This window comes from Gopherus flavomarginatus, chromosome 16 (genome assembly GCF_025201925.1).
Source record: "Gopherus flavomarginatus isolate rGopFla2 chromosome 16, rGopFla2.mat.asm, whole genome shotgun sequence".
In the NCBI taxonomy this organism is placed as follows: Eukaryota; Metazoa; Chordata; order Testudines; family Testudinidae; genus Gopherus; species Gopherus flavomarginatus.
Window position 1 is genome coordinate 21,861,901 of NC_066632.1, and position 23,997 is coordinate 21,885,897.

The window sequence follows — 23,997 nt, forward strand, 5'->3', positions numbered from 1 at the left end:
TATGGTGGTGCATTTATTTCTATTGCTGTGGTGCCCCGGAGGCTCAGTCAGAGACAGGGCCGGCGCTACCATTTAGGCAGCCTAGGCAATCGCCTAGGGCGCCAGAATAATTGGTGGGCGGCATTTTGGCGGAGCTGCCGCAGTGGTGCCTGCGGAGGGTCTGCTGGTCCATAGCTCCGGTGGAGCTGCTGCAGTTCTGCCTGCAGATGGTCGGCTGCTCACGCGGCTCCGGTGGACCTCCTGCAGGCACGACTGCGGCAGCTCCACCGGAGCCACGGAGCACCGGACCCTCCGCAGGCACCACTGCGGCAGCTCCACCGGAGCCGCGGGACCAGCGTATGGGGCGGTGAAATTGTCGTCCGCCTAGGGCGCTCAAACCCCTATCGCTGGTCCTGGTCAGAGACTGACACCCCACAGTGCAAGGTGCTGTACTACCAGAACAAAAATTCAGTCCCTGCCCCAAAGAGCTTCCAGTGATGCAGGAGAAACAGGAAAGTGACTGGAGTTTTAATTTGAGTGGAGAGCAAGGCAAAAAGTGACCAAGAGTCGTAAAGCATGAAAACCCTTCAATGGCCCCATTACTGTGTTATCTGAGCACCTCACAATCTTCATGACTTTATCCTCAGGCAGCCCTGTAGGCAAGTTATCCCCACTGTATGGGCAAGGAACAGCTCCCCTAAGGGGCTCGGGCATGCCAACACCTCCCTTTTAGGCACCTTGCCATCCGGTGGAGTTCATTGCGCTGTATTAGCCACCCAGGCATGATGAGAGTTAGGCCAGGTCTACATTGGGGGGCGAGGGGAGGGGGTCGATGTAAGATACGCAACTTCAGCTACGGGAATAGCATAGCTGAAATCAACGTATCTTATTTTGACTTGCCTCCCATCCTCACGGTGCGGGATCGACGGCCGCGGCTCCCCCATTGACTCTGCTACCGCCACTCGCCCTGGTGGAGTTCCGGAGTTGACCACAGCACGTTCGGGGATTGACTGCTGCCCACCGATCCGGCGGGTAGTCTGGACGTACCCTTAGGCATGGCAGAGAAGCCACCTAGGCTAGCCAATAGGAAATGCTGGGGGGATGAATCTCTCCATCTCTTTTGTTGAGCCTGTTCCATTTTGCATAAACAATTAGTCACTACCCGGACTTGAAGCTGGGTCTTCTGCATCCCAGGTGAGCTCCTGATCCAGCAGGCTGTTGGGTGCTCTGGGGGACTTGCTTAATCTCTCCCATTTGAAGCTGCTCCACTTTGTATAAATAGTTCACCAGTCCTTGACGCGGGTTCAGGCCTCCGCTGCTCCTTCATGCCAAGGCAAATGCCCTTAACACCAAGCTACAGAGTCACTCTCGCTGTGTGTGGCCCAATGAATATTTAATACAAAGTTGAACGGCTTCAACATGGGAGCTTCCCCGTTCCAGAATCCCCCAAGGCACATCCCTACCAGTTGGAAGACCTGGATTCTAATCCTTGCTTCAAACTGTGGTGATTTGAATACAGGTCTCTGACCTCTCAGGTGAGTGCCCTAACCTCTGGGAGGGCCCATCCCAAGCTATCTTTTGTGGAGGTTAGGCAGGGCTATCGCTGGCAGCCCAGATGCCAGCTCATGGCGAGGTACCCATGTTTCATGAACACTGACAAACACTTCACGGGACTCAAGCTGGCTTACCTGTGTGTTAGCGTTCTTAAAGCAGGTATTCAAGTTCCAAGTGTTTAGACTGGATTGAATGCTTGTGAGTTGCTGCCTGCATTAATCTCGCTTACAGCATCTGTATCCCATATTGTAAGATAATATTCAAGCATTTGTATTGTGAGCCTCTGTGACAGTGTAAATCACTGCACAAGAGAGTGACACTAACTCGTGCAGATGTTTTCAACCTTTTTTCGTTTGCGGACCCCTAAAAAAATGTCTAATGGAGGTGTGGACCCCTCTGGAAATCTTAGACGAAGTCTGTGGACCACAGGTTGAAAACCACTGAACTAATGTAAAGTGCTGATCTCCAACAGAAGCTGTTACTTCCTGGCCAACGGGGCCCGTCAACCCTAGACAGACTATTGTGGAACATTAAAAAGGACAAAAGACTTTGTTGTTCTGCTTTTCCCTCCAGTGAAATTAGTCATGCAAGTGGATTCCTCCCATCAGCTGAGTTCACAACTCAAGAGTACAGGGGTTTTAATTCCCTCCCCCTATAACAAGAAGGAAGTGTATCTATGCTGCTTGGGCTCTGGGGGGCAAGGTTTTCTAGGCATAGGGAAGCGATCCCTAGTGCTTGGCCTGGGTTAGCCCTAAAGGACATATAAAGCTTGCTGATTATACAGATTTCTATTAATTTTTGAAACTTAAGATTGTAACTCATTTGTGTGGGTACGTTCACCTGCTTGAACCTTGTAAATAACTGTTTCCTTTTCCTATATAATAAATCAGTAATAAAAGTTTGCTATAGGACTGGCTCCACGCATTGGGTTTGGTGTCTGAGATGCAACTGAGCGGGGAGAAGTGACTGGTCTTTTGGGCCTGGGCGTAACCTGAATATTGATGTGATTCTTGGTGTAAGGGACCAACTATCACAAAGGCCTGCTCACTTGGATGTGAGACTGACTGGGCTGCCCAAGGGGGCTCTGTAACTCCATTTTAAGGCTGTTACAGGGCCTTAGATGTTTACCCAGAATAGCTGGGTTGGTGACCTCTAAGTACAGAACTCTCAGCCACTGTGGGGTTTGCACCCTGGTTCGTAACAGTCAGCCCTCAGGTTGCTCTTAAGCCACTGCAGGTCATCGGAACGAGGTGGAAGACCCGAGTTCAAGGTCTTGGTTCAAACTGTGGTGCATGGAGATTTGAAAACAGGTCTCTGAGCTACCAGCTGAGAGCCCTAACTTTTGGGTATAGTGGTACATGGAAGTAGGTGCCATCCCAAGCTCTTGTTTGTGGGGGCTAGGCATGCACTGGGAATGCCTACCACCCATCACGATGAGCTAGACCAGGGGACACCTAGTTTGAGAATCCTGCCATGGCTTGGGGCGTGGAGCTATTCGGTGCTAGCAGGATTTAGGCAGCTTTGCAAAGGCTCACCCAAGGCAGCACACAAGCTGATTTTCAGTGGCACGCATGCTGTCTGGGTCCTGGTCTCCGGTCGGGGGGCGCTTTGCATTTTATTTTTAATGAAGCTGCTTAAACATTTTGAAAACCTTATTTATTTTACACACAACAATAGTTTAGTTATGTATTACAGACTTATAGAAAGCGACCTTCTAAAAACATTAACATGTATGACTGGCACGCGAACCCTTAAATTAGAGTGAATAAATGAAGACTCGGCTCAGCACTTCTGAAAGGCTGCCAACCCCTGGGCTATAAGGTGCCACAGGACTCTGTCGCTTTTTAGAGATGAAAGGGCTGGTTATAAATAACCTAGCGAGAGGATGGAGCTTTGCAAACCAGACCTCTGCCCCAGATGGAAATGAGCATCTTTGAGCATTAAACAGGGACACTACAAACAATCTAATTTTCTGACTTGAAAGGCCAGCTAAGTGCAAGTGACTGGGGTGAGGTTCCCGGGCAGCACAGCCAGACAAAACTGAGGGGCTATAATTGACCGTGAGTCTTGTCCAGGACACTCCAAAGCAGAACATTTGACCACAGCAGAATGAGCTGTGCTAATAGTAGCTATCTCCATGGCGATGCCTTTCCTGGTCAGTCATACCGAGCAGCTTCCTAGTGCGGGCAGGAAAATGCATGGGGACCAGAGGCAGCATGTCCCAGATCTGGGCAATCCAGGAAGCAGCAAGGAGAGGATCTGGGACACACCTGTGGGAGTGAAGGTGTTCAGTTGTGGAGTCCTACAGGCCTGCACTGAGCCCGTCTCCCCCAGGGTTTCCCTCCCTCTGGGCCAGGCTGGTGGGACCCACACTGAGACTCCAACAATGGCTCCCTCCCCAGAAATGAGCAATGCTGCGGGAGTGACGCAAAGGGGCTTTTGAGGACACCGGGAAACTAAAGCCTTCGGGGGTTTAATTTTTTAAAAACAAAACCTAAATCAGCATCCAACGTGAGTTAGGAAAGATGCCATTTGGTTCAGGTGTAATCGCCTTAAAACCCTCACTGGGCTGGAGAAATTAAAAAGAAAAGTAAGTGCCTGTATCTCAGCTGAGCTGCAAAGCCCAGGGCCCCACCCCCTGCTGGCTCTTCTTGTACCAAGAGGCAGAGAGTAGGAAATACCAGCATCCCAGCCAAGTGCCATTCCCCCTCCAGTTTCTCCTCCCCTAACTTGTCCCATAGTGCAGCTGTGAGCTGTTAAAACAGCAGCCCTGTTCCTCCCCAGGGCTGGCTGCATTTCAGGCCAAAGGGGGAGTGAGGCGTGCACTTGCAAAGCATTTGACAGTTATTTGGGATTAAAGGGACTATTGGCAGGAAAGCTCTTTGTTCTCCTCCTGCTCTCGCCCGCTGAGGAGAGGCAGAGCACACACACGGGTGGATGAGAGCGACTGGCTGGAAAGTGGTGGCGGAGGGGCAGATGGGCCCGACGCACCCCTGAAAAGCAGGGATTAGAGGAGAGGGATTTATGGTGGTTTCATAGTTAATCTCCCAGATTAAGTTTTTATGTCCCTGCCAAACCCCTTGCCGCTGTGGGGAGAGGGGTTCCCTGCAGGGAACGGGACCCAGCCTTGGGAAAACTGTCCCCAAACACCCCTCTTTCACACTCTCAGCCCTCCCCTCCCTGCAGCTCCTGACCACTGTCTCTCCACCCGGACAGCCTGACTCCTGCTCCCTCCATTCCGCCTCCTCCCACCCCAATGACTCTCTCCTCACCCCTCGACGACTCCAAGGCCCACTCCATCTTCTACCACAACTCCTACCTGCTTCCCCTCACCTCACTCCCTGTCCCTTCGTCCCCTACTTCCTGCCCCCCTTGCCCCGACTACCTGACTCCCCCATCCCATCACATCAACTCCCAGCCCATCCAACCTTCAAATCATGCCCCCTGCCACATACCCTCCCCCCAGCCCCTGCCACCCTTCAACCATAGTGGAGATGGGTCACCAGAGGAGAGGCTGGGGCCAGCTTGCTGGTTCTGACCCACAGCACCTTGCTGCCCCATGAAATCACCCAGCCTCAGGCCAAGCCGACAGAAAAGGGGCCCCGCTGACACTCCAGGTGCTTCCTAGTTACTCTCACACCAATTCCTCAGCAGGCTGACCCAGCGGCCCAGGCAGGAGCTGGTTTTTTAAGGCCTGGTGCCCCTGCTATTTTAACCTGGGTTAGCTAAGCCAAGTTTGTAGAGTCAGCGATTCCAAAGCCAGAAGGGACGACTGTGATCATCCAGTCTCCCCGCCTGTATAACACAGGCCAGAGAACGTACCCCAAATAATTCCTTCTGACCTAGAGCAAATGTGCTGAGAAAACATCCCAGCTTGATTTCAAAATGATCAGTGATGGAGAAACTCACCAAGACTCTTGGTAAAGTGTTGCAATGGTTAGATACCCTCCCTGTTAGACAAATTCTGACTGGAATAAGGTGCAAGTGTTTAACTACCACTTCCAGCTATTAGATCCTGTTACAGCTTTAAGAACAAACCTCCTTTGCAATGCAGACATGTCCTAGATCAGTAACACAAACCTCCCACTCCTAACCCACCTCGTTAGACCAGTACAAACAGTGTGTGTAGAGCAGGCCTTAAATGGATCTTGCTTATTTCCCTTCCCGTAGGGGTATAAGTGCATGTATTTCAGTATAACTGCATCCTCACTACAGGGGCTAGACTGCTTTCACTAGAGAGAGAGAATTAAAGTGCTACAATTTGTGTGTGTAGACCAGGCTTAAATCAGGATTTAGGAAGCTTAACTGTGTTATTAAGATGCATAATGGCTACTCTACAGCAAAGGAGAGGGACTTGGCTTATGAGTGTGTCTATAAACCTAAACAGACACAGGAGTTCATGGCTCATACTCTGCTCCCGGAGTAAGGGAAGGGGGCTCGGATTATCAGCCAGCCTGGGCAGAGTGCAGTCAAACAGAAACCCCCATGATTAACCAGGAAAGGCAACAGTGACTTGGAACTCGACGGCCTCGCCTGGGCAGGAGTTGACGTGGCCCTAACGGGATCTGGAGCTTCTCTAGGTTTAGCTGGAGGTGGCCGACTGTCCCGCTTCTTTCTCTTCTGAGGCACTGGTGAGTGAGAAGAACTGTTGAACAGCCTTGCTAAGCATGGGCTACAGGAAGTTCCAGCCTACCGTCGTCACTGGCGGTAAGGAGCTGAGGGGGTTATGGGTCGGCAGGGCTCTACACCGAGTGCCACGAAGGCGCGACTCCAGGGGGCGCCCAGACCGACCCGACGGACACTGCTATGGCAAAAATCCTCCGGCCACCGTGCACGTCCGCGCACACACACCTGACTGGAATTGACATGAAGCAGCACTTGAAGAATTACGCTGAGTTTGGAGACCAACTCTTTAATTCAGTTTGAGTTTTCAAAAACCAGTTGCCGTTCAGCAGGAAGAACACAGCTGTCTATGCTAGCAACTTGCAGCAGCTTTCCCAGCCCCACTGGGTCACCGCGTGCTGCTAACGAGCTGGTTATGAAACTGATGGGCGGTGGCCCAGTTCAGAATGCGTTAGAAGGGCAGTGATCCACAGAGGAGGTCAAGTCAAACATCAGATATTTAGATAAGTCAGTGGGAGCTCCTGGGTGCTGAGCACTTTTGAAAATTGGGACATTTACTTCAGGGTGTAAATAAAAGATTTTGCTGTCTAACCCCCTAATTTTGAATATCTCCATCTCCCATGCAGGTGCTTCGATCTTAACCATCATCAGGTTGTTTCTTCACCACTTGAACAATAAGCTAAACAAACTGAGGTCCATCAGCCTCTTGCTCTGAGGTGGGTTTTCCAGAACTTGAATCATTCTTGCCGCTCTTGTCTGAATTATCATTTTTTCCATCCTCTTCTTTGAAGAGTGGACGCCAGGATTGGACACAGTATCCAGTCATGCCCTGGCCAATGGTATGCACCAAGATAATACCACCTTCCTCCTCCGACTCCATACTCCACTGCTTTGTACATCCAAGGACTATGGATGTCTCCTCAGCCGCCACACTTCACTGGAGCTCATGTTCAGCTGCTTTCCACCATGAGCTCCCCAAGTCCTTTTCAGACTCTTATTCCCAGGACACAGTCAGTAACAGTTACCTTCTTTGTGCCTCTGTGTAGGACCAGGCATTCAGCCAGGTGTTAAACGGGCCCAAGCGATCTTCCTCGCTGTCTCTCACTGTCCTGTCTTCGTCATTATTTAACACCCTGCAAATTTTATTGGCGGTGATTCCACATTTCCTTCCCGACAGCTGATACAGATATTGAATGTCACGGAGCCAAGAACTGATCTCAGCTGGAAACACTCCCTGTGCATTGACGATTCCCCATCAGCGATTATGTTTTGAGCTCTAGGCCTTAGCTAGCCTTACCTGATGACAGAACAAGGAGTAATGGTCTCAAGTTGCAGTGGGGGAGGTCTAGGTTGGATACTAGGAAACACTATTTCACTAGGAGGGTGGTGAAGCACTGGAATGGGTTACCTAGGGAGGTGGTGCAATCGCCATCCTCAGAGGTTTTTAAGGCCCGCCTTGACAGAGCCCTGGCTGGGATGATTTAGTTGGGGTTGGTCCTGCTTTGAGCAGGGGGTTGAACTAGATGACTTCCTGAGGTCCCTTCCAATCCTGATATTCTATGATAGGCCTTGTCTACATGGGGAAATTGACCAGAATAGCTACTGCAGAACAAGCTATTCCAGAAAACTCCCCATGTGGACACTCTTGGTCCAGCATAGCTGTGGTGCTTCAGATTCATGCCCTACTTTATTCTGGAATAACTTCCCCATGTAGACAAGCCCTAAAGCACAGATGGGGGAACTGAGGCACACAGATGCTCCGTAACTTGCCCAAAGTTATCACAGGGAGTCTGTGGCAGAGTAAGAAATAGAACCCAGGTCTCTCCTGGCCCAGGCACCACCAGGCCAACCTTCCTCTCTAAGCTTTCCAGCATACTCTGTATGGATCTGGTGCCGTGCTGATTTCTCAGCCGTCGTGGTTCAAAGTCAAAGCCTTCCCCTTTTAAATACAGCTCCTGCCCACTGCAAAGAGTCTGGGGTCAGAGGATGGTACTGAGTGTGTCTTCCTCCATCTCCTCCTCCGGACTCGGCTGCTTGATGGGCAGGGATTTGAGATATTCCAGGTGCCTGCGGGTTTCAGCCTGGTTCTGCTGAACGTAGTAGACCACGTAGGCGATGAGCACTGTAAACCAGCAGAACATGGTGACCAGCATGGCCACGTCCGTGGTCCTCTGCTGGACGCTGCAGAAGTCGACGCCGGTGTTGAGCAGGAGGGCGAAGGGCTGACCAACGTACTCCTCCCGGGCTGCACTGGAGCACACCATGTCCTCCAGCGTCTCCGCCTCCAGTGGCAGGGCCTCCAGCAGCTCCTGCAGGGAGCAGCCGCAGTGCCACGGGTTGCCGTAGAGGCGCATCTTGGCCCGCAGGGTGGAGGCGGCCTCGGCGGGGCCCAGCAGCTGGAGCCGGTTATTGGAGAGGTCCAGTAGCTGCAAACGGCTGCCCAGCTCCCCGAAAGCGGCCGGGGAGATGTTCTCGATCAGGTTGTCCGAAAGGTAGAGTTCTTGCAGCTGGCGCAGCTCCCGCAAGGTGCCATCCGGGAGGACGGTGATCTCATTGGCGTCCAGGTAGAGCACGCGGGTGTCGCGGGGGATGCCCTGGGGGATCTCCCTCAGCTGCCCGTGGGTGCATCTCACTACCCTGCTCTCCAGCAGGCAACGGCAGCCCTCAGGACATGCCAGGCCGCCACACTGGCAAAGAATGACGACGAGGAGCCAGGGCAGTGCTGGCATTTCTGCATAGCTCCCCCTGCCTCTTCTTGGCTCGCCAGGACATTCACAGCAGGGAAAGAGCCCCCGGGACGCGGGCTGGCCACCCCCTCTGGAAAGCAAGAGACAAACCCCTGGGTGTAAAGAGCACTTGGAGGCAGGGCAATGGGGGCGGAAAGATGCTGGTGGGTGGGTGTGCGCGCGCGCGTCACAGTCAGGGCAGGCTGCAGAGCAAGAGGGGCCGTAGGATTAGTGGTTAGAGCAGGGAGCTAAAAGTCAGGACTCCTGGGTTCTAGCCCTAAAGCTGGGAGGGGAGTGTGGTCTAGTGGGTTAGACAGAGCAGGGGGGCTGGGAGTCAGGACTCCTGGGTTCTAACCCAGGTTTGGGAAGGTGGTGGGGTCTAGTGGTTAGAGCAGGGTGGAATTCAGAGTTGGGACTCCTGGGTTCTAGCCCTACAGCTGGGTCTAGTGGGTTAAACCAGTGGTTTTTCAAACTGCAGGTCACAACCCAGTGTTGGGTCACAGCGGCTCTGGTCAGCACCACCGAGCAGGCCATTAAAAGCCCAGTGGGCAGCGCTGCCTGGCTAGTCCCTACCTGTTCCGACAACACACTGCGCCCCAGAGGCAGCCAACAGGAGGTCCGGCTCCTAGGTGGGGGGCCACAGGGCTCTATGTGCTACCTTCGCACCAGTTCCCGGCCAATGGGAGCTGGGGGGGCAGTGCCTGCGGGCGAGAGTATAGGAACTAGAGGGGGTACATGCCACTGATCCTGGGAGCCGCCTGAGGTAAGCACTGCCTGGAGCCTACACCCCTCCCACATCCCAAACTCTGGCCCCAGCCCTGAGCCTCCCAGACCCCTGTCCTGCGCCCTGAGTCCCCTCAACCCCAGCTCCATTGGGTCACAGGCCAATTTTCTTTAACTTGGTCACCAGAAAAAAAGCCTGAAAACCACTGCATTAGACAAAGCAGGGGGGCTGGGAGTCAGGACTCCTGGGTTCTATCCCCAGCGCTGGGAAGGGGGTGGGGTCTAATGGTTAGAGCAGAGACCATGTGGGACCCACTCCACTAGGGATAATAACAAAGGAAGCAATTCAAACAAAAATACCTGTGCTGCGGCTGCTCCCCCCAACTCCAGCAGTAGCCCGGTGCGTGTGTGCAGCGGGTGTCTGAAGAACTAAACCCCGCCAGCACCCTAGGGTGCTAACCTCCCCTGCCCTGCACCCTTGCCCCTGAGCTCCTGGCTGCCACACCCAGTCCAGCAGAGCTCCACACACCCCCTTGCTAATCACTGGCTGGAGGGTTAGGAGGGGCTCCGGAGCTGCTGTGCCCGGCGCTGCACGAACCCGGCTCTGTCTTCCCGGGGCTCCCCCCGCGCTCCTGCCCGGGCCCCCGGTAAATGCACCCACCTGGGGGAAGGGCGACCGCGCAGCTGTCCCGGGCTCCTCGTTCGAGCTTTGGGGCGGCTCCAGCCCCGGGCATCCGCCTGCCCGTTCCGGGAAACCTCCCCGGCGAGACCGGCCGCTGCCCGCGGGCAGAGCCTCCCCGCCCGGTCAGCCTGCGTCAGAGCAGCGGGGCCGCAGCCCGCCCCCCGCCAGCCGAGCCCTGCCCCCTCCCCTGGTCCCCCCCATGGCCCCTCCCGAGCCCTGCCCCCTCCCCTGCTCCCCCCCGTGGCCCCTCCCGAGCCCTGCCCCCTCCCCTGCCTCCAGCCTCTCTCCCCTGCCCCCCCTCAAGCTCCCTGCCCCTAACCTCACACAGAGCCCAGCCCCCTCCTCTTCCTCCAGCCTCTCTCCCCTGCCCCCCCTCAAGAGCCCGGCCCCCTCCCGTTCCCCCCACCAGAGCCCTGCCTCCAACCTCCCTCTCTGCCCCTAATTCCACACAGATCCCGGCGTCCTCCCTTTCCCCCAGCCCCCCCACCAGAGGCCTGCCCCCAGCCCCCTCCCCCTGCAGCCCTGCCCCCAACCCCTTCCCAGAGCCCTGCCTGCAACCTCCCTCCCTGCCCCAACCCCCCCCATAGAGCCCTGACCCCTCCCTTCTCTCTACTGGGGTTGGTATTGGTCTATTACTAGATGGAAATGGTAGGATTGTCAATAATGCAGACTAGGCAGATGTGTTCAATAAATATTTCTGTTCTGTATTGGGGGGGGAAATGATTTAGTCATATTACCCAACACTCTTTCCACCCCACTAGTGCCACTGGAGGCTGTTGAACAGCAGCTACTAGAGTCAGGACATTTTTAAATCAGCAGGCTCAGATAACTTGAATCCAAGAGTTTTAAAAGAGCTGGCTGAGGAGTGGTGCTGGACCATTAACATTGATTTTCACTAAGGCTTGGAGCACTGGGGAAGTTCCAGAAAACTGGAAGGAAGCTAATATTGTGCCAATTTTTAAAAAGGGTAAAATGGGATGTCCCGGGTGACTGTAATAAATAATAATAATTTGAGATATACCTATCAGTATATACCGTCAGGCTGGCCAATCCTGGGCACGACAACGGAGCAGCTGATGTGCGACTGGATTTATAAAGAATTAAAAGGGGGGGAGGATCTTATAATTAATGCCACTCAACATGAGTTTATGGAAAATAGATCCTATCAAACTACCTTGATGTCTTTTTTTGATGAGATCACAAGTGTGGTTGACAGAGGTAATAGCATCGATGTCAGATGCTGAAACTTCTCTCAGGTGTTTGACTTGGTCCCACACAACATTTTGATTAGAAAGTAGAAAGATATAAAATTAACATGGCCCCCACTGAACAGATTAAAAGAGAGAAGCTGCTATAAAGGTGAGGTGTCTTGCAGAGGACCCCGGGTCTTGTCTTGTCAACATGGGAGCATCCATCCGGATCGGCAGAAGCCCAGCTCCACCCCCTCCCCCATCTAACTCACCTGGCCAGTGCAGTTAAGGGGAGCAACTACTTGGTAATAACAATAACAAGATGGAGTGTGTTTGTCAGTGAGAGTGTACTGTGAAAACATTCTCGAGAGCTGTATGTATATCCTATGCATATGAGCCAGTGTTAATGAATACACGTATTACTAAGAAATGTGGCGTTTTGCCTTATTCCCCCTGAAAAGATCCTGTGCAGTACTTGAAGTACAACACCCCGTCCCATACCCCAACACCTCCCACACTTATCCCCCACCCCAGTGGGGCAGACGCTGCCCTCTCATCACGCCCCCTGATCCTTCTGGGACACAGTTGGCAGCTTCCAAGGTCTGGGGGCCTGGCTAGAGTCAAAGGACACTCCCCTGAGAGCCCCATTCAGAGCAGACCCCTCAGCTAGTTCCAGGGGAAGGGGGTCAGGCCCCCAATAGCTTTGGTTTAATAGCACCCACGTCCATGACTGGGGACCTTCTGCTTACCCCAAGGGCTGCTAGGGACAATGAGGGAGGGACAGGTTAATTTCTGGAGGATGGGGGCAAGGGGGTGCCAGGGAGCAGTCTAGGGGGCATCGGGAGCATTTTAGGGTCCCAGCCCTGCGCAGGTGGAAGTAGGGTGACCAGACAGCAAGTGTGAAAAAATCAGGATGGGGGTGGGGGGTAATAAGATCTTATATAAGAAAAAGACCCCAAAATCGGGACTGTCCCTATAAAATCAGGACATCTGGTCACCCTAGGTGGAGGTGGGGGAGGGCAGTTCCTTGGGTCATTCCCCCATGCCAGATTTCGGCTTTCCTTAGAACAGTCCCCCCCTGGAAATCTGCAGCAGGCAAACCAAGTCCAAAGCCACATGCCTCGGCCCACACTGGGGGGACAAGACTGGAGTAGGCACAAAGTGCCACCAGGTCTGGGCAGGGGTGCAGAGAACCCACCCCATTCCACTCGCCTTCAGGTTTAGCCAGAGAGGCTGGGGCCCAGAGAGGGGTGCATGGCAGGGTGGGGGGAGCTGGATGATCTCACAGGCTGGCTGGTTGCACTTCAGACAGCCCCCACTGCTGCTCATTGTTCTCACTGCAGGGGGTGGGTTCTCCACTGGTCCCATTTCTATTAGGAACTGGGGGGGTGGGGGAATTCTCCATTGTTCCCAGGGGCAGGTGCTGGGAACTGCACTCCCGGGACAAGTTCACCTCCATTGAAACCCCAGGGAAGGCAGTGTGACCTAGTAGCTAGAGAACAGGATGGGGGTCTATCCCCAGCCTTATCACTGTATGACCTTGGGCAAATGACTAACCCCCCAACCCCGCTCTGTGCCTCAGTTTCCCTCCCACCTATTCCTGGGTGTTCAGTAGGACAGGGCGTGACTCTTTCTGGCTGTGCAGCACCCAGTACATCAGGGGCCCTGATCTCAGCAGTAGCCAGCACAGAAATAGAAACCAAAGACTGAAACACCTTCCCTGCTCGGACACAGCATGAAAGAGACACACAAAGTGGAGTGAGCAAGGGGGACCTTGCTGCATAAACACAAAGACCCTCCTGCCTGAAGCAAATTTGCCCCACATCCCTTTGGAGCAGATCAAAGCTCCAGCACCAGGCCTGAGCTGGCAAAGGTTAATTAGTGGCAGGCTGCAGAGATACCCAAGGCGAGGGGGCTGGGAGTTTGCGGTGGCTTGAAAGGCTGACGGGGACAAATACAAAGTCAGTCTAGTGCTTTTGGAAAGTCGCTTAGAGGCTCTGGGAGATGTTACCCTGCACCTTGGCAAAGTGGCAGCTGGGGGATTTTTACAAGGGAAGATGCGGCTGGCTCTGGAGGAACTATTTGAGGACGTTCAGACCTGGATCCAGAGTCTGCAACCCCTACGTTCCAGGGAAAACTAGGGCTCAGCCCCCTGCCAGACAAGTACTAAACCCTTAGGGCAGCAACTGACACAGGCCCTAGTGCCTTAATGCTACCTCTGCTGCCAGTGCTGGACTGGCCTCCCACCCGCCAAGACATGAGGAAGACTACTGGGATGAGGTGCCAAAGAGATCAGAGGCAGAATCCATTGCCTGGTTAGAATTGCAGGCTGTGTCACAGTCTGTACTATGATAAATGATGTACAAACTATGCCTTGCAAGGTATCATCTGAAAACTCATAATTTGCTGATCATTATTGTCCTGGTAAAATATGTGTGGCAACATTATATGTAAAATCATAAGATTCTATTGTAAGATATTACTGGGACATGTTTCAAATCTGGGGAAGCAGCCACATCAGTTCCTCAGAGACAAAAGGCAAACTGACCCCTCAGCCAGGTGTCAGCAAAATCAGACCATCACCTGGAAAAGGGCCATTCTTTGGCAGAAAAAAGTGTGAGCGAGAAATGTACATGCTGGCAAAGAAACAGCTGGAGGTTCCCATCCTCACAGATTTTGTCTCTTGTACCCCAGCTGGAGATGATTCTCAAAGAGAAGGGAAAGGTATAAGAATGGATGCCCCAAGATCTTTCTCCCTTCATCTCTCTCTACGGCAGCCACACCACCTGAGGAATAAAGAAACAGTTTTGGACTAAGGGAAGGATCCTGTCTGAAAGTTCAGTCAGTAAGATTGCTGAAGCAGGTGGTAAGAGAGACCTGTGCTTTGAATTCATTTAGCTTGTTAAGTTAATAAAATGACAGACTTTATATGAAGTTGTATTGTCCGGGAGAGAGATGGGCAGTACATGACTCATGTTTCTGGGGTCAAGTCTGGGACTGAGAGTTTGCTGGTGTTTCTCTGCAGTGTGAGTCAGGAGCGGCTGGCTATAGCACTCAGACCGTGTAGCTGGGAGTGATGTACATGCTGGAGGCTGCATGTGAGCAGACCAGGGGTGGCTTCTCTCACAGCGAAGCTGTGTAAAAGGCACCCCGGGCTGGAGAACTGTCCATCAGTCCAGATGGTGGCCTGAGGAATGTCACAGCTGGTGTTGCTTTGTCTACCTGGCGTTGTGCTGTGCATCTATGCTGGGTTGCATCAAGTATAATCTGCAGCTGGGACCAATATGGGCGACCTGATTTACGTCATGGCTTGGCCTGGCCTTGCACCGCTACATACAGACCCAATACTGACGGGTCCATCCACAATCCTTTATTATTCCACTCTCAGCATTTTCCAATCCTCGCTGTGATTCCACCCGGCCTCAATCCTCCAGGCGTTTCCGCTGGCCAGGGCCCAGTTCGGGAGCTCTCCGCTGGCTCTGCTCACGGCACGACTTGGACAGGCTTAGTGACACTGGCTCTGTTGGGACAGTCTGGGGGCATTCAGCTGCTCGGTGTGTCGGAGCCGGTCTGCCGAGCCAGTGCGCTCTGAGCCATTCGCAGCGCCCCTTCCTGGGTCCGGTTGCCTCCGATGAAGCCGCTGGCGTGCACGAAAACACAGCCCGGGATGCCGCTGAGCTGGGAGAGCGCCTCATCCCGGACTCCGCGCCACTCCTCCGGCAGGGACAGCCTGGCCAGGAGAGAAACCGAGCAAGGAGCAAAGAGGCATGGTTGAGCTCAGGGCACTTGACGCGCGTCCGAAGGCTCTCGACTTCTCCTGACACTGAGCATGTCAGCACCCAGAAATACCCAAAGACAGACATGCTCTGATTTCGGTTTACATTAGGAGCAGGTTTAAGTGAACCCAAATGAGCCCCCCTAGGGTCTAGTTTACACAGTGGTTGTAGTGGTATAATTATGTTGTTTAGGGGCTTCCACCCCCAACGCCCTCTCCCATCCTCTCACAGAGGCAGTGGCTTGTCTCTCTCTCACCCCATTGCTTGGGGGAGCTCTGCAGGGCATGCAGGAGAAGCCTGGGGGTGGGGCCCCCGGGGCTGGGCATCTCACCGGTTCTGGAAGGTGTGGAGCCCGGCGGGGACGCACTGGACTCGCCACTGGCCATTCTGATCCGTGTACAGGACGAACTTGATGGGTTTCTCCACCCCCAGCTCCAACTCCAGGCTGAAGAGATGCTCCTTCCAGGGGCAGCCGCCCTGGGAGAACACAAGGATCTCGCCACTGGGGTCCACCTGCCAGGGGAGAGGGAGACATGGGACTCAGGAAGGGAGGGGAGCAGATAAGAGCTCCTGGAATGCTAGGCCATTACGACTACAGTGGATTGTGCCTGGGCTGGGACTATTCCCAGCTCTGCCACTGACCTGCTGGGTGACCTAGAGCAAGTCACTGCCCGCTCTGTGCCTCAGTTTCCCCTCCCGTGCCTAGAGTCTGAGCTCTGTGGGTAAGTCCCTGACTCAGGCAAGCTCAGGCACAGTCCCTGACTGTGTGTCTGTGCGGTGCCTGGCCCAATGAGGTACAGATAGTAGTCACAGCCCCAGGGATGGAGTTGGGGTCGAAAGAAACCCACTTGCCTCTGAGAGCAGAGTCACTGGAGTAGCAGGTGGGAATAACTGTCAGGCAGGTTCAGTGACTAGAGAAATGCAGGCAGGGGGCATGTTGGGAATCAGGACTCCTGGGTTCTATTCCCAGCTCACTGCATGGCCTCAGGTAGGTTGCTGCCCCACTGCTGCAGAGTGGAAATTTATTGACTGAGTGTGTGTGTGTGTCTTTGGTGGGCATCACCCCCGGTGGACATCACATGCTTGGAGATCCTTGGATATGAGATGCTGGGAAGGGGTATGAATTATCCTTGGAAACCCAGGCTGAGCACTGGGCCAAGCCCCTCAACCCAAGCTCTGCTCCCCCTGCCAACGGGGGGCAGCTCGAGGCTCAACACCCCAGCCCAGCGTATAGCCGACAGGACAGAGATCAGCCTCTTCCACCTCGGCATCCCCCAAGCTGGGCTGGTCGCAGTCCCCAGACCAAGAACCCCAGCACGCTCGAAGTTACTTTGAAGCGCTTCTGAATGGCTTCCTCCACCAGCGTGCGAGCCGGCAGCCAGGCGCGGTGGTAGTAATCGAGACGGTCCCGGAACTCCCCGCCTACCAGCTCCATCGCCTTCCTGAACCCAGCCTGGAGCAGAGACAAGCCAGGGACGTTAGTGTGGGGAAGGAGCAGCTGACTTATTTTTCCCCGTGGGAGGCTCCATCCCTGCTCCACCCGGAGGCCTTGCCCCACTCTGCCCCTTCCCCCAAAGCCCCCCCCGCCCGGCATCTTCCCGCCCCTGCTCCACCCACTCCCTTGAGGCCTCGCCCTCTGAATCTTCCCACGCCACCCCCACCCCCGAGGCCCCTGCCTGCCCGCTGCTCTCCGCTGAACAGCTGTGGTGCTTGCGCCCTGGAGCACTCTCAGAGTTGGTGCCTATGGTACCGCCCGCCTCGTGTCCAGATCTATGCTCCCCTTCATGTTTCCATGGTGCAGCCCACTTAGTACCTGTGCTTTCCTCTCCGCTCCCCAGGCGCCTACCTCCGTGTCCTGGTCCATGTCATTCCAGCGGGGGTTGAGGTAGCCCACCCTGGCGCTGAGGTTGGTGGTCATGGCGTAGCGAGGCTCCCCGTCCCACTGGGCGATGCCGTTGTCGATGGCGTCAATCTCCTCCACAAAGTTCTCGTACAGCTGGGATGGGGGCGGAGGAGAGGATAAAATGGGGCCAGACGGGGCTGCCTGGCCCTGCCTGCCTCCCGATGGAACCTCGTGGCGGATTCAGGCTGGTCACGAGCAGATCAGAGGCCGTAAAAACAGGCCCGTCTGAGACAGCGGCCACAGTGACCTGCTGGCTTTAGTGCCACAAAGAGGGTTAACTCCCGCCAGCCCTGCAGATCCCCAGACCAAGCCAGAGTCTGCTCTGGCTCAGACAGAATCAGCAGCACGGCCCCCCCTGCAGATCCTTTATCAGCCGCCAAGATGCATGATGCAGGAAGGGACCCAGCTTGGCCTTCTGAGCCCTCAAACTCTGCATTTCCAGCTACTGGCAGAAGGAGCAAGGGCAGCTGGGAAAATGACCTGTCCTGAGAGCAGCTGCTGCGCCTAGCTGTGCCTTAAGCTCTGTTTATATGGCACAGATTTGAACTTGGCTAGGGTGGTGGTGGACAGAGCGCTCACTGTAAACCACAGCGACTCCGGGCACGCAGCAGCGGGAAACCATATGCAGAGATTCTCCAGTTCCCCTCACACCCCAATATGCCTGCTAGGCAGGCCAGGCCAAAGAGCCACTCCTGGGGGATCCCAGGGACACAGGGACCCCTCTATCCCAGAAGCAGGGACATCCTGTGTCAGAACAGAGGCAAGGATGGGGCATTCTTACCCATCTGCAATTCTGCTCCCCTGCCAAGTCCCATGGGTGCTTTTCAAGTTAGGAGAGGCCGAGCCTGTACCAGGAGCCAACCTGGCCCCTGCAGCTTCCAAACAAGACAGCAGCTACCTGCCTTCCCCTGTCTCTGGGGTGCAGCTGGGATGAATCCCCCACCGCCCCCCATCATGGTGGGAATCTGAGAATATGGACAGCGAGCAAGTGCCTAAAAAAAGGGGGCGGTTCCTGGGGAAGCTGAGCAGAACAGGACTTTTTACACAGGGAGCATCAGCCAGCCGTTAGAGCAAGGTGATGGCGTCAGGACTCCTGGGTTCAATTCCCAGGTCCGGGAGGGGAAGGGGGTCTAATGGTTAGAGCAGGGGGCTGGGGGGCTGGGGTTCCAATCCCACTTCCACTGGTGAGTCATTGTTCTTGGGCAAGACACGTCCCTGCTCTGTGCCTCGATTTCCCCAGCTATAAAACAAGGCTAAGAATACCAATCCACCACATAGGAGGCAAAGTGCTTTGAGATCCTCAGAGAGGAGGGGCCAGAAAGGGGTTTTAGTTATGATTTTTCTAAGGAGGAAAACAGGCATCTTTAGCCCTGGCGCACGGGGCACCCCAGTCAGCACCCGCCCACCCCGCCTCCCTACTTCCTACCTTATCGTACAGCACCTGCACTACCGGATCCTCCTCCTTCAGCCCCAGTAGGCTGGCCAGGATCTGGGAGCCAAAATGGAAATACACCAGCCCCGCACTGCTCAGCTTGGTTTTCCAGGGCTTGTCGGGCCTCAGGCAGTGCATGGACTGTGCAAAGGACCTGCAAAAGGCAGGGAAGAAATAGCCAGAGCTCCTAAGGCCCCGGCGTGACCCCTCCTCCTTTAGTGTATAATACACCAAAATCAATGAAATGCTAGCCATTGCTGTGTCCGAGCCCATTAGGGGTGTCCACACTGCAGCGAAACCCCAGATCTGGGGCACCCAAGCTCTTGGACTCAGTGTTTCCAAGCCAGCGTTTGACATCCACACTGCGTCGTAAACCTGGGTGTACAATGGCTGGACCAGCATCTCAGAGCCAGGCTAACCCACTACACAGCCCTTCTGACTTCAAGTCTGCGGCTGGAGCTGCGCCCATACTGCAAAATGACAGGGCTTGAACTCAGACCTCTCTTCCCTTGCTGGCTGGGTCCTAGGACCCAGGTCTGGGGGGTTTCCTGGCCCCCGTCAGTCAGATTTTGTGTGGATGTTAGGAAGGTTTGGGCTGAAATCTAAGTCTGAGGCTGGGTTTACAATGCAGTGCTGACATACCCTTAGAGGGACAGGTCCAGGCCCCGTACCCCGGTGAAAGTAAGGACACCTGGGTTCCACTCAGTGGCTTGGTGTAGGATCTTGGGCAAGTCACTTTGCTGTTACATAATTAACCGATTCCCAGGAGTCGAGATCAGAGACCCACTGTGCTAGGTGCTGTACAGACAGTCTCGCGCCAGAAGAGGTCACATTTGAAACAGACACAGAGCGGGAGGGAAAAGAGGCCCAGAGAATGGAAGGGACATGCCTAAGATCAGCGGCAGAGCCAGGAATAGAACCCAGGTGGCCTGCGTCCCAGCCCAGCACCCTGTCAGCTGGTCCACTCCAATTCCCCTCCCCCTCTCCGTGCCTCAGTTTCTCCATCTATAAAGGGAGGCGTGTTGCTCCTGCCCTTTCCTTTGCAACAAACTTTGAGCCCCCGTGGTGGGAGGGGCCAGACAGAGGCTGTGCGTTTCCATCCTCACCTCTGGTGATGATCGTACCGGTGTTTCTGAGGGTCGTACTCGCCACCCACATCCACCACCACGTCGCACTCGGACAGCAGCTGGGGCTCCCGCGTCCGGATGATCTCTGCATCCTGGGAGCCAGGGGTGCACACAATGAAAGATTCCCCTACACAAGGCAGCTCGGTATCGGAGTGAATTCAGCTCCACCCTGTGTTTATGAGCATGGGCAGGGCTTGGACTCAGCAGTGACCAGAGGCAAGCAAGGGGGAAGGAACCAGGGCTTTCTGGGGCTAGTGTCTCCTAGGAAAGATGCAGGGATGGATCCCTGTCCCTAGTCCCAGGGTGTGTTAGTGCTAGTCCCAGTCTCGCAGAAGGGACGGGGGGTGCCCGGGAGGGAAGGTTTAGGGAAAAGGAGGGGGATGTGCCAGAGGAAGATGTGTCCAGAGTTCGAGGTCCCAGAAAAGGGTTGCTGAATCCCAGGGCAAAGGGGACTGGGAATCCCAAGGGAAAGGGAGGGGTGCATGCCCCAGTGCCAGCAGGAGGGGATGGAGGTTTCCCAAGGGATGGGAATGTTGGATCCCAGGATGATGAGAAGGGGAGAGGTACTGGGGGATGGGGGTCCTGTTCTCAGAAGGCAGGAGGAAGTCCTGGTGTCTGGTGGTCTTGGGTGGGGATGCCGGGAGTCCCGGGGGATGGCTGAGCCTGGGCTGTATGGGAAGATAGGTATCCCAGTTGGGGGTCAAAATTCCTGGCAGAGAAGGGGCTGCAGGATATGTTCCCAGGGTGGAAGCAGTTTGCGGGGAGGTGGGGTGTCCCAGAGATCTTAGTTCCCAGGGAGAGGTGTCAGATGGTGGCCCAGGTCCTGGGAGGGCAGCTGTGGGGTCTTGGTTTGGGAAAGGGTCTAGGGAGAAAGCGGTCTCAGGGGAGTGCTTGGGACTGGGGGGGTCTCAGTTTCAGGGTGGGGGGAGGGTACCAGGAAATGGGGGCCTTGTTCCAGGGGGCAGGGCGGGGAGGCCCCGGATGATGTGGATCCCAGACCCCAGGGGGGTCCTGATGTGGAGGGAGCAGGGTGTGGGATCCAGGTCCCGGGGGTGTTTGTGTGTCTCTCAGTCCAAACAGACAAGGGTGGGGGGATTGGGATTCCAGGTCCCATGCAGGTCCCGGTCCCAGAGGAAGCGAGGGGGGGCCCCCGAGGTCCCGGTCCACAGGGAGCTGGGGGAGGCAAAGTGGGGGGCCCTGAGGGTCAGGATTCCAGGTCCTGGAGGCAGCTGGGACTGGGAGGGCAGGACTGGAGGGTCCTAGGGGGCGGGATCCCAGGTCCCAGGGAGGTCCCGGCCCAGAGAAAGCGGGGCTGGGGGCAGGATCCGAGGTACCGGTCTGGAGGGAGAGCGAGATCCCAGGCAGGGATACGAGGTCCCGGAGAAATCCCGGTCTGGAGGAAGCAGGGGGAGGAGTCCCAGGAAGGTCCCGGTCTGGAGGAAATTGCGGGGGGGCGGGATCCTGGGGAGGTCCCGGTCCGGAGGGGGCTGGTGGGGGCAGGATCCCAGGCCCCGGGGAGGTCCCGGTCCGGAGGGGGCTGCGGGGGGGCGGGATCCCGGTCCGGTCCCGGCCCACGGGCGCTGAGCGGGGGGGGTCCCGGTCCGGAGGGGGCTGCGGGGGGGCGGGATCCCGGTCCGGTCCCGGCCCACGGGCGCTGAGCGGGGGGGGTCCCGGTCCGGAGGGGGCTGCGGGGGGGCGGGATCCCGGTCCGGTCCCGGCCCACGGGCGCTGAGCGGGGGGGGTCCCGGGCCGGAGGGGGCTGCGGGGGGGCGGGATCCCGGTCCGGTCCCGGCCCACGGGCGCTGAGCGGGGGGGGTCCCGGTCCGGAGGGGGCTGCGGGGGGGCGGGATCCCGGTCCGGTCCCGGCCCACGGGCGCTGAGCGGGGGGGCCCGTACCCGGTACTGGGGCAGCAGCCGCAGCAGGTAGCAGGCCAGCGCCTCGTCGCAGTGGAAGGTGCCGTTGTGGGTACCGATGCGCGGGGCCATGGCGCTGCGGGGCCGCTTGGGGCCGGGGCCCGGCATGGGGCGGGTTCGGAGCAGCAGCCGGGCCGCGCTGAGCCCCAGCCCCATCCGCCGCTACTGCGCATGCCCCGCGGCGCTCTGAGCATGCGCACCAAGGCCAAGGGAAGCCACTACCTGCCCGACCTCTGCCCTCACCGGCCATGTGCTCCCTGTGTGAGCCAGTCTCCCCCCAGCTGCCTCTGGAGAAGCAGAGAACTAGACCTGGGTTCATAGAGTGTGAAGCTAGAAGGGACCATTGTGATCATCCAGCCTGACCTCCTGTACAAGGCAGGCCAGCGAGCTTCCCCCCAGTACTTCCTAGAGGTGATCTGTTAGAAAAACTTCCACTCTTGATTTTAAAATGGTCAGTGATGGAGAATCCATGGCAACCCGTGGTAAATTGTTCCAAGGGTTAATTACACTCACCCTTGGCTGTCTAGTCTGCCCTAGGTAATTAGTGCATTAGGTGCCCATTAGAAATATTTAAATGTAAAATTATTGAAAGAATGGGAGGAAAGTTGCTACATATTTGTGCCCAGATTAAGTGTTTAGCATCTACAAATCAGAGCCAGATTTAAGAGAGCTCAGCTGTTTGAATACTCCAAGTTCTCCATAGGGCTCAGGTCCCAGCAGCTGCCCTTGCGACAGCAATGGGCAGATTTTCATAAAATTCCAGCATGTGTACACACAGCTCTTTAGAAACTCAGGCCCCTAGAGGTCAAGGGGATGAACACCGATCAGCAGTCAGGGTTTCTAAGGAATAAAATTTGCTTTTCTGTGTGCGTGTGTTCATTGATTTTGAGGCCAGAAGGAACCATTTATGATCTTTTAGTCTGACCTGCATAACACAGGCCAGAGGGCCTCACACTGTTTGAGCCGGAGCATATCTTTTAGAAAGATGTCCAATCTTGATTTAAAGACTTCACTGATGGACAATCCACTACTTCTCCAGATAAAATTGTTCCAATGGCTAATTATGCTCTACTTAATTTATGCCTTATTTCTAGTCTAAACGGGTCTCACTTCAGTTCCAAACTACATCTCATTATACCTTTGTCTGCTAGATTGAAAAACTCTCTGCTACCCCCAATCTCTTCCCCACATAGACTGTGATCAAGTCACCTCTTAGGTAAACTGGATAGAGTAAGAGACTAAATAAGCTCCAAGGCAGGTTTTCCAGACCATGAATAATTCTTGTATCTCTCTTCTGAACTCCTTGCAATTTGTCAACATTCTTTTTGAAGTGTTGACAACAGAAGAGTATCTGGTAATGATCTCAGAAGTTACAAAATTGCATCCCGCTTCTGCAACTGTGTCCCACTTAATCAGGGCCATATGGAGAGAATCAGACAGTAGATGTTACATATTTGGTTTTTTTAGTAAGAGGTACAAAAGGTTGTGAACCTACCCAGGAGGGCAGAGGACTTTTGCTGAGTGTGTGTGAAAGCATGGGAGTGCACCCAGAGGAGAGCAAGCAAGCAGAACATATAGAAAAGGGTCACTTGCTGGAGGATTCTCTGCAGCTTGAAGTCTTCAAACCACAATTTGAGGACTTCAATAACTCAGACAGAGGTTAGGGGTTTGTTACAAGAGTGGGTGGGTGAGATTCTGTGGCCTGCATTGTGCAGGGGGTCAGACTAGATGATCATGATGGTCCCTTCTGACCTTAAAGTCTGTGAGTCTAAAAGACGGAAACAGAGAAATAGGTGCTGAGGTTAAACAACAAAAAAACAAAAAAAAAAACAAAAAAAAAAAAGAGAAAGCCAAGCAGTCACTGGTGAGCACAGTGACAGCCTGGAGAAAACCAGAGCACATGTTTTGGGTCTGTTGGCTAAGAAACTGCTCCTCTTGTTCCGAACGCAGGAAGAACCAAGGAGTTGGAGTTTACACATCCCTTTTAAATAAACAAAACTGCATCAGAGAAAGTATCGGCTCCATCAATTTCTACTTCCAACCGTAACAGCTGTAGGGCCCCAAATTCTGACTGGTCAAGGGGAAAAAAAAACAAAAACAGCAACACTATTGGAGCTCATGAAACACAGCTGAAAAATGACTGTTACTTGGAGTAAGACGAGTCAACTCTCTGCTATTTGAGCAAAATAGCCATTGTAGCCAATTTGCTACACACCCCCGTAAAAGCCACTGGGTTCCATTCTGACTCCTTTTGCTCACGCTGGGCTTTACCCAACAAGTGCGTGGGCAGCTTGCAGAATTAAGTACTATGCTATGGGAGCAAGGCCTCATCTTCGCACAGAAGTTGCACCAATTTAAACTCGTGTGG

At 54.8% G+C, this 23,997-nt stretch overlaps 2 protein-coding genes and 1 pseudogene across 2 annotated transcripts in view; all 3 read right to left on the minus strand.

Annotated features, from left to right (window-relative positions):
• Nucleotides 1–23,997, minus strand: part of PRR13 (proline rich 13) — a 326,900-nt gene that overhangs the window by 203,544 nt on the left and 99,359 nt on the right. The gene's annotated exons all lie outside the window — the stretch shown is intronic.
• Nucleotides 5,528–10,389, minus strand: LOC127035706 (leucine-rich repeat-containing protein 3-like; annotated as a pseudogene).
• On the minus strand, nt 14,833–21,795 carry MYG1 (MYG1 exonuclease). Its single transcript, XM_050925945.1, has 7 exons — nt 21,612–21,795; nt 19,695–19,807; nt 18,583–18,742; nt 17,100–17,249; nt 16,584–16,706; nt 15,585–15,766; nt 14,833–15,207 (listed from the first exon to the last, which is right to left on the minus strand). The coding sequence occupies exons 1-7, from the start codon at nt 21,783–21,785 to the stop codon at nt 15,021–15,023; spliced, it is 1,089 nt and encodes a 362-aa protein (XP_050781902.1). The 5' UTR covers nt 21,786–21,795; the 3' UTR covers nt 14,833–15,020.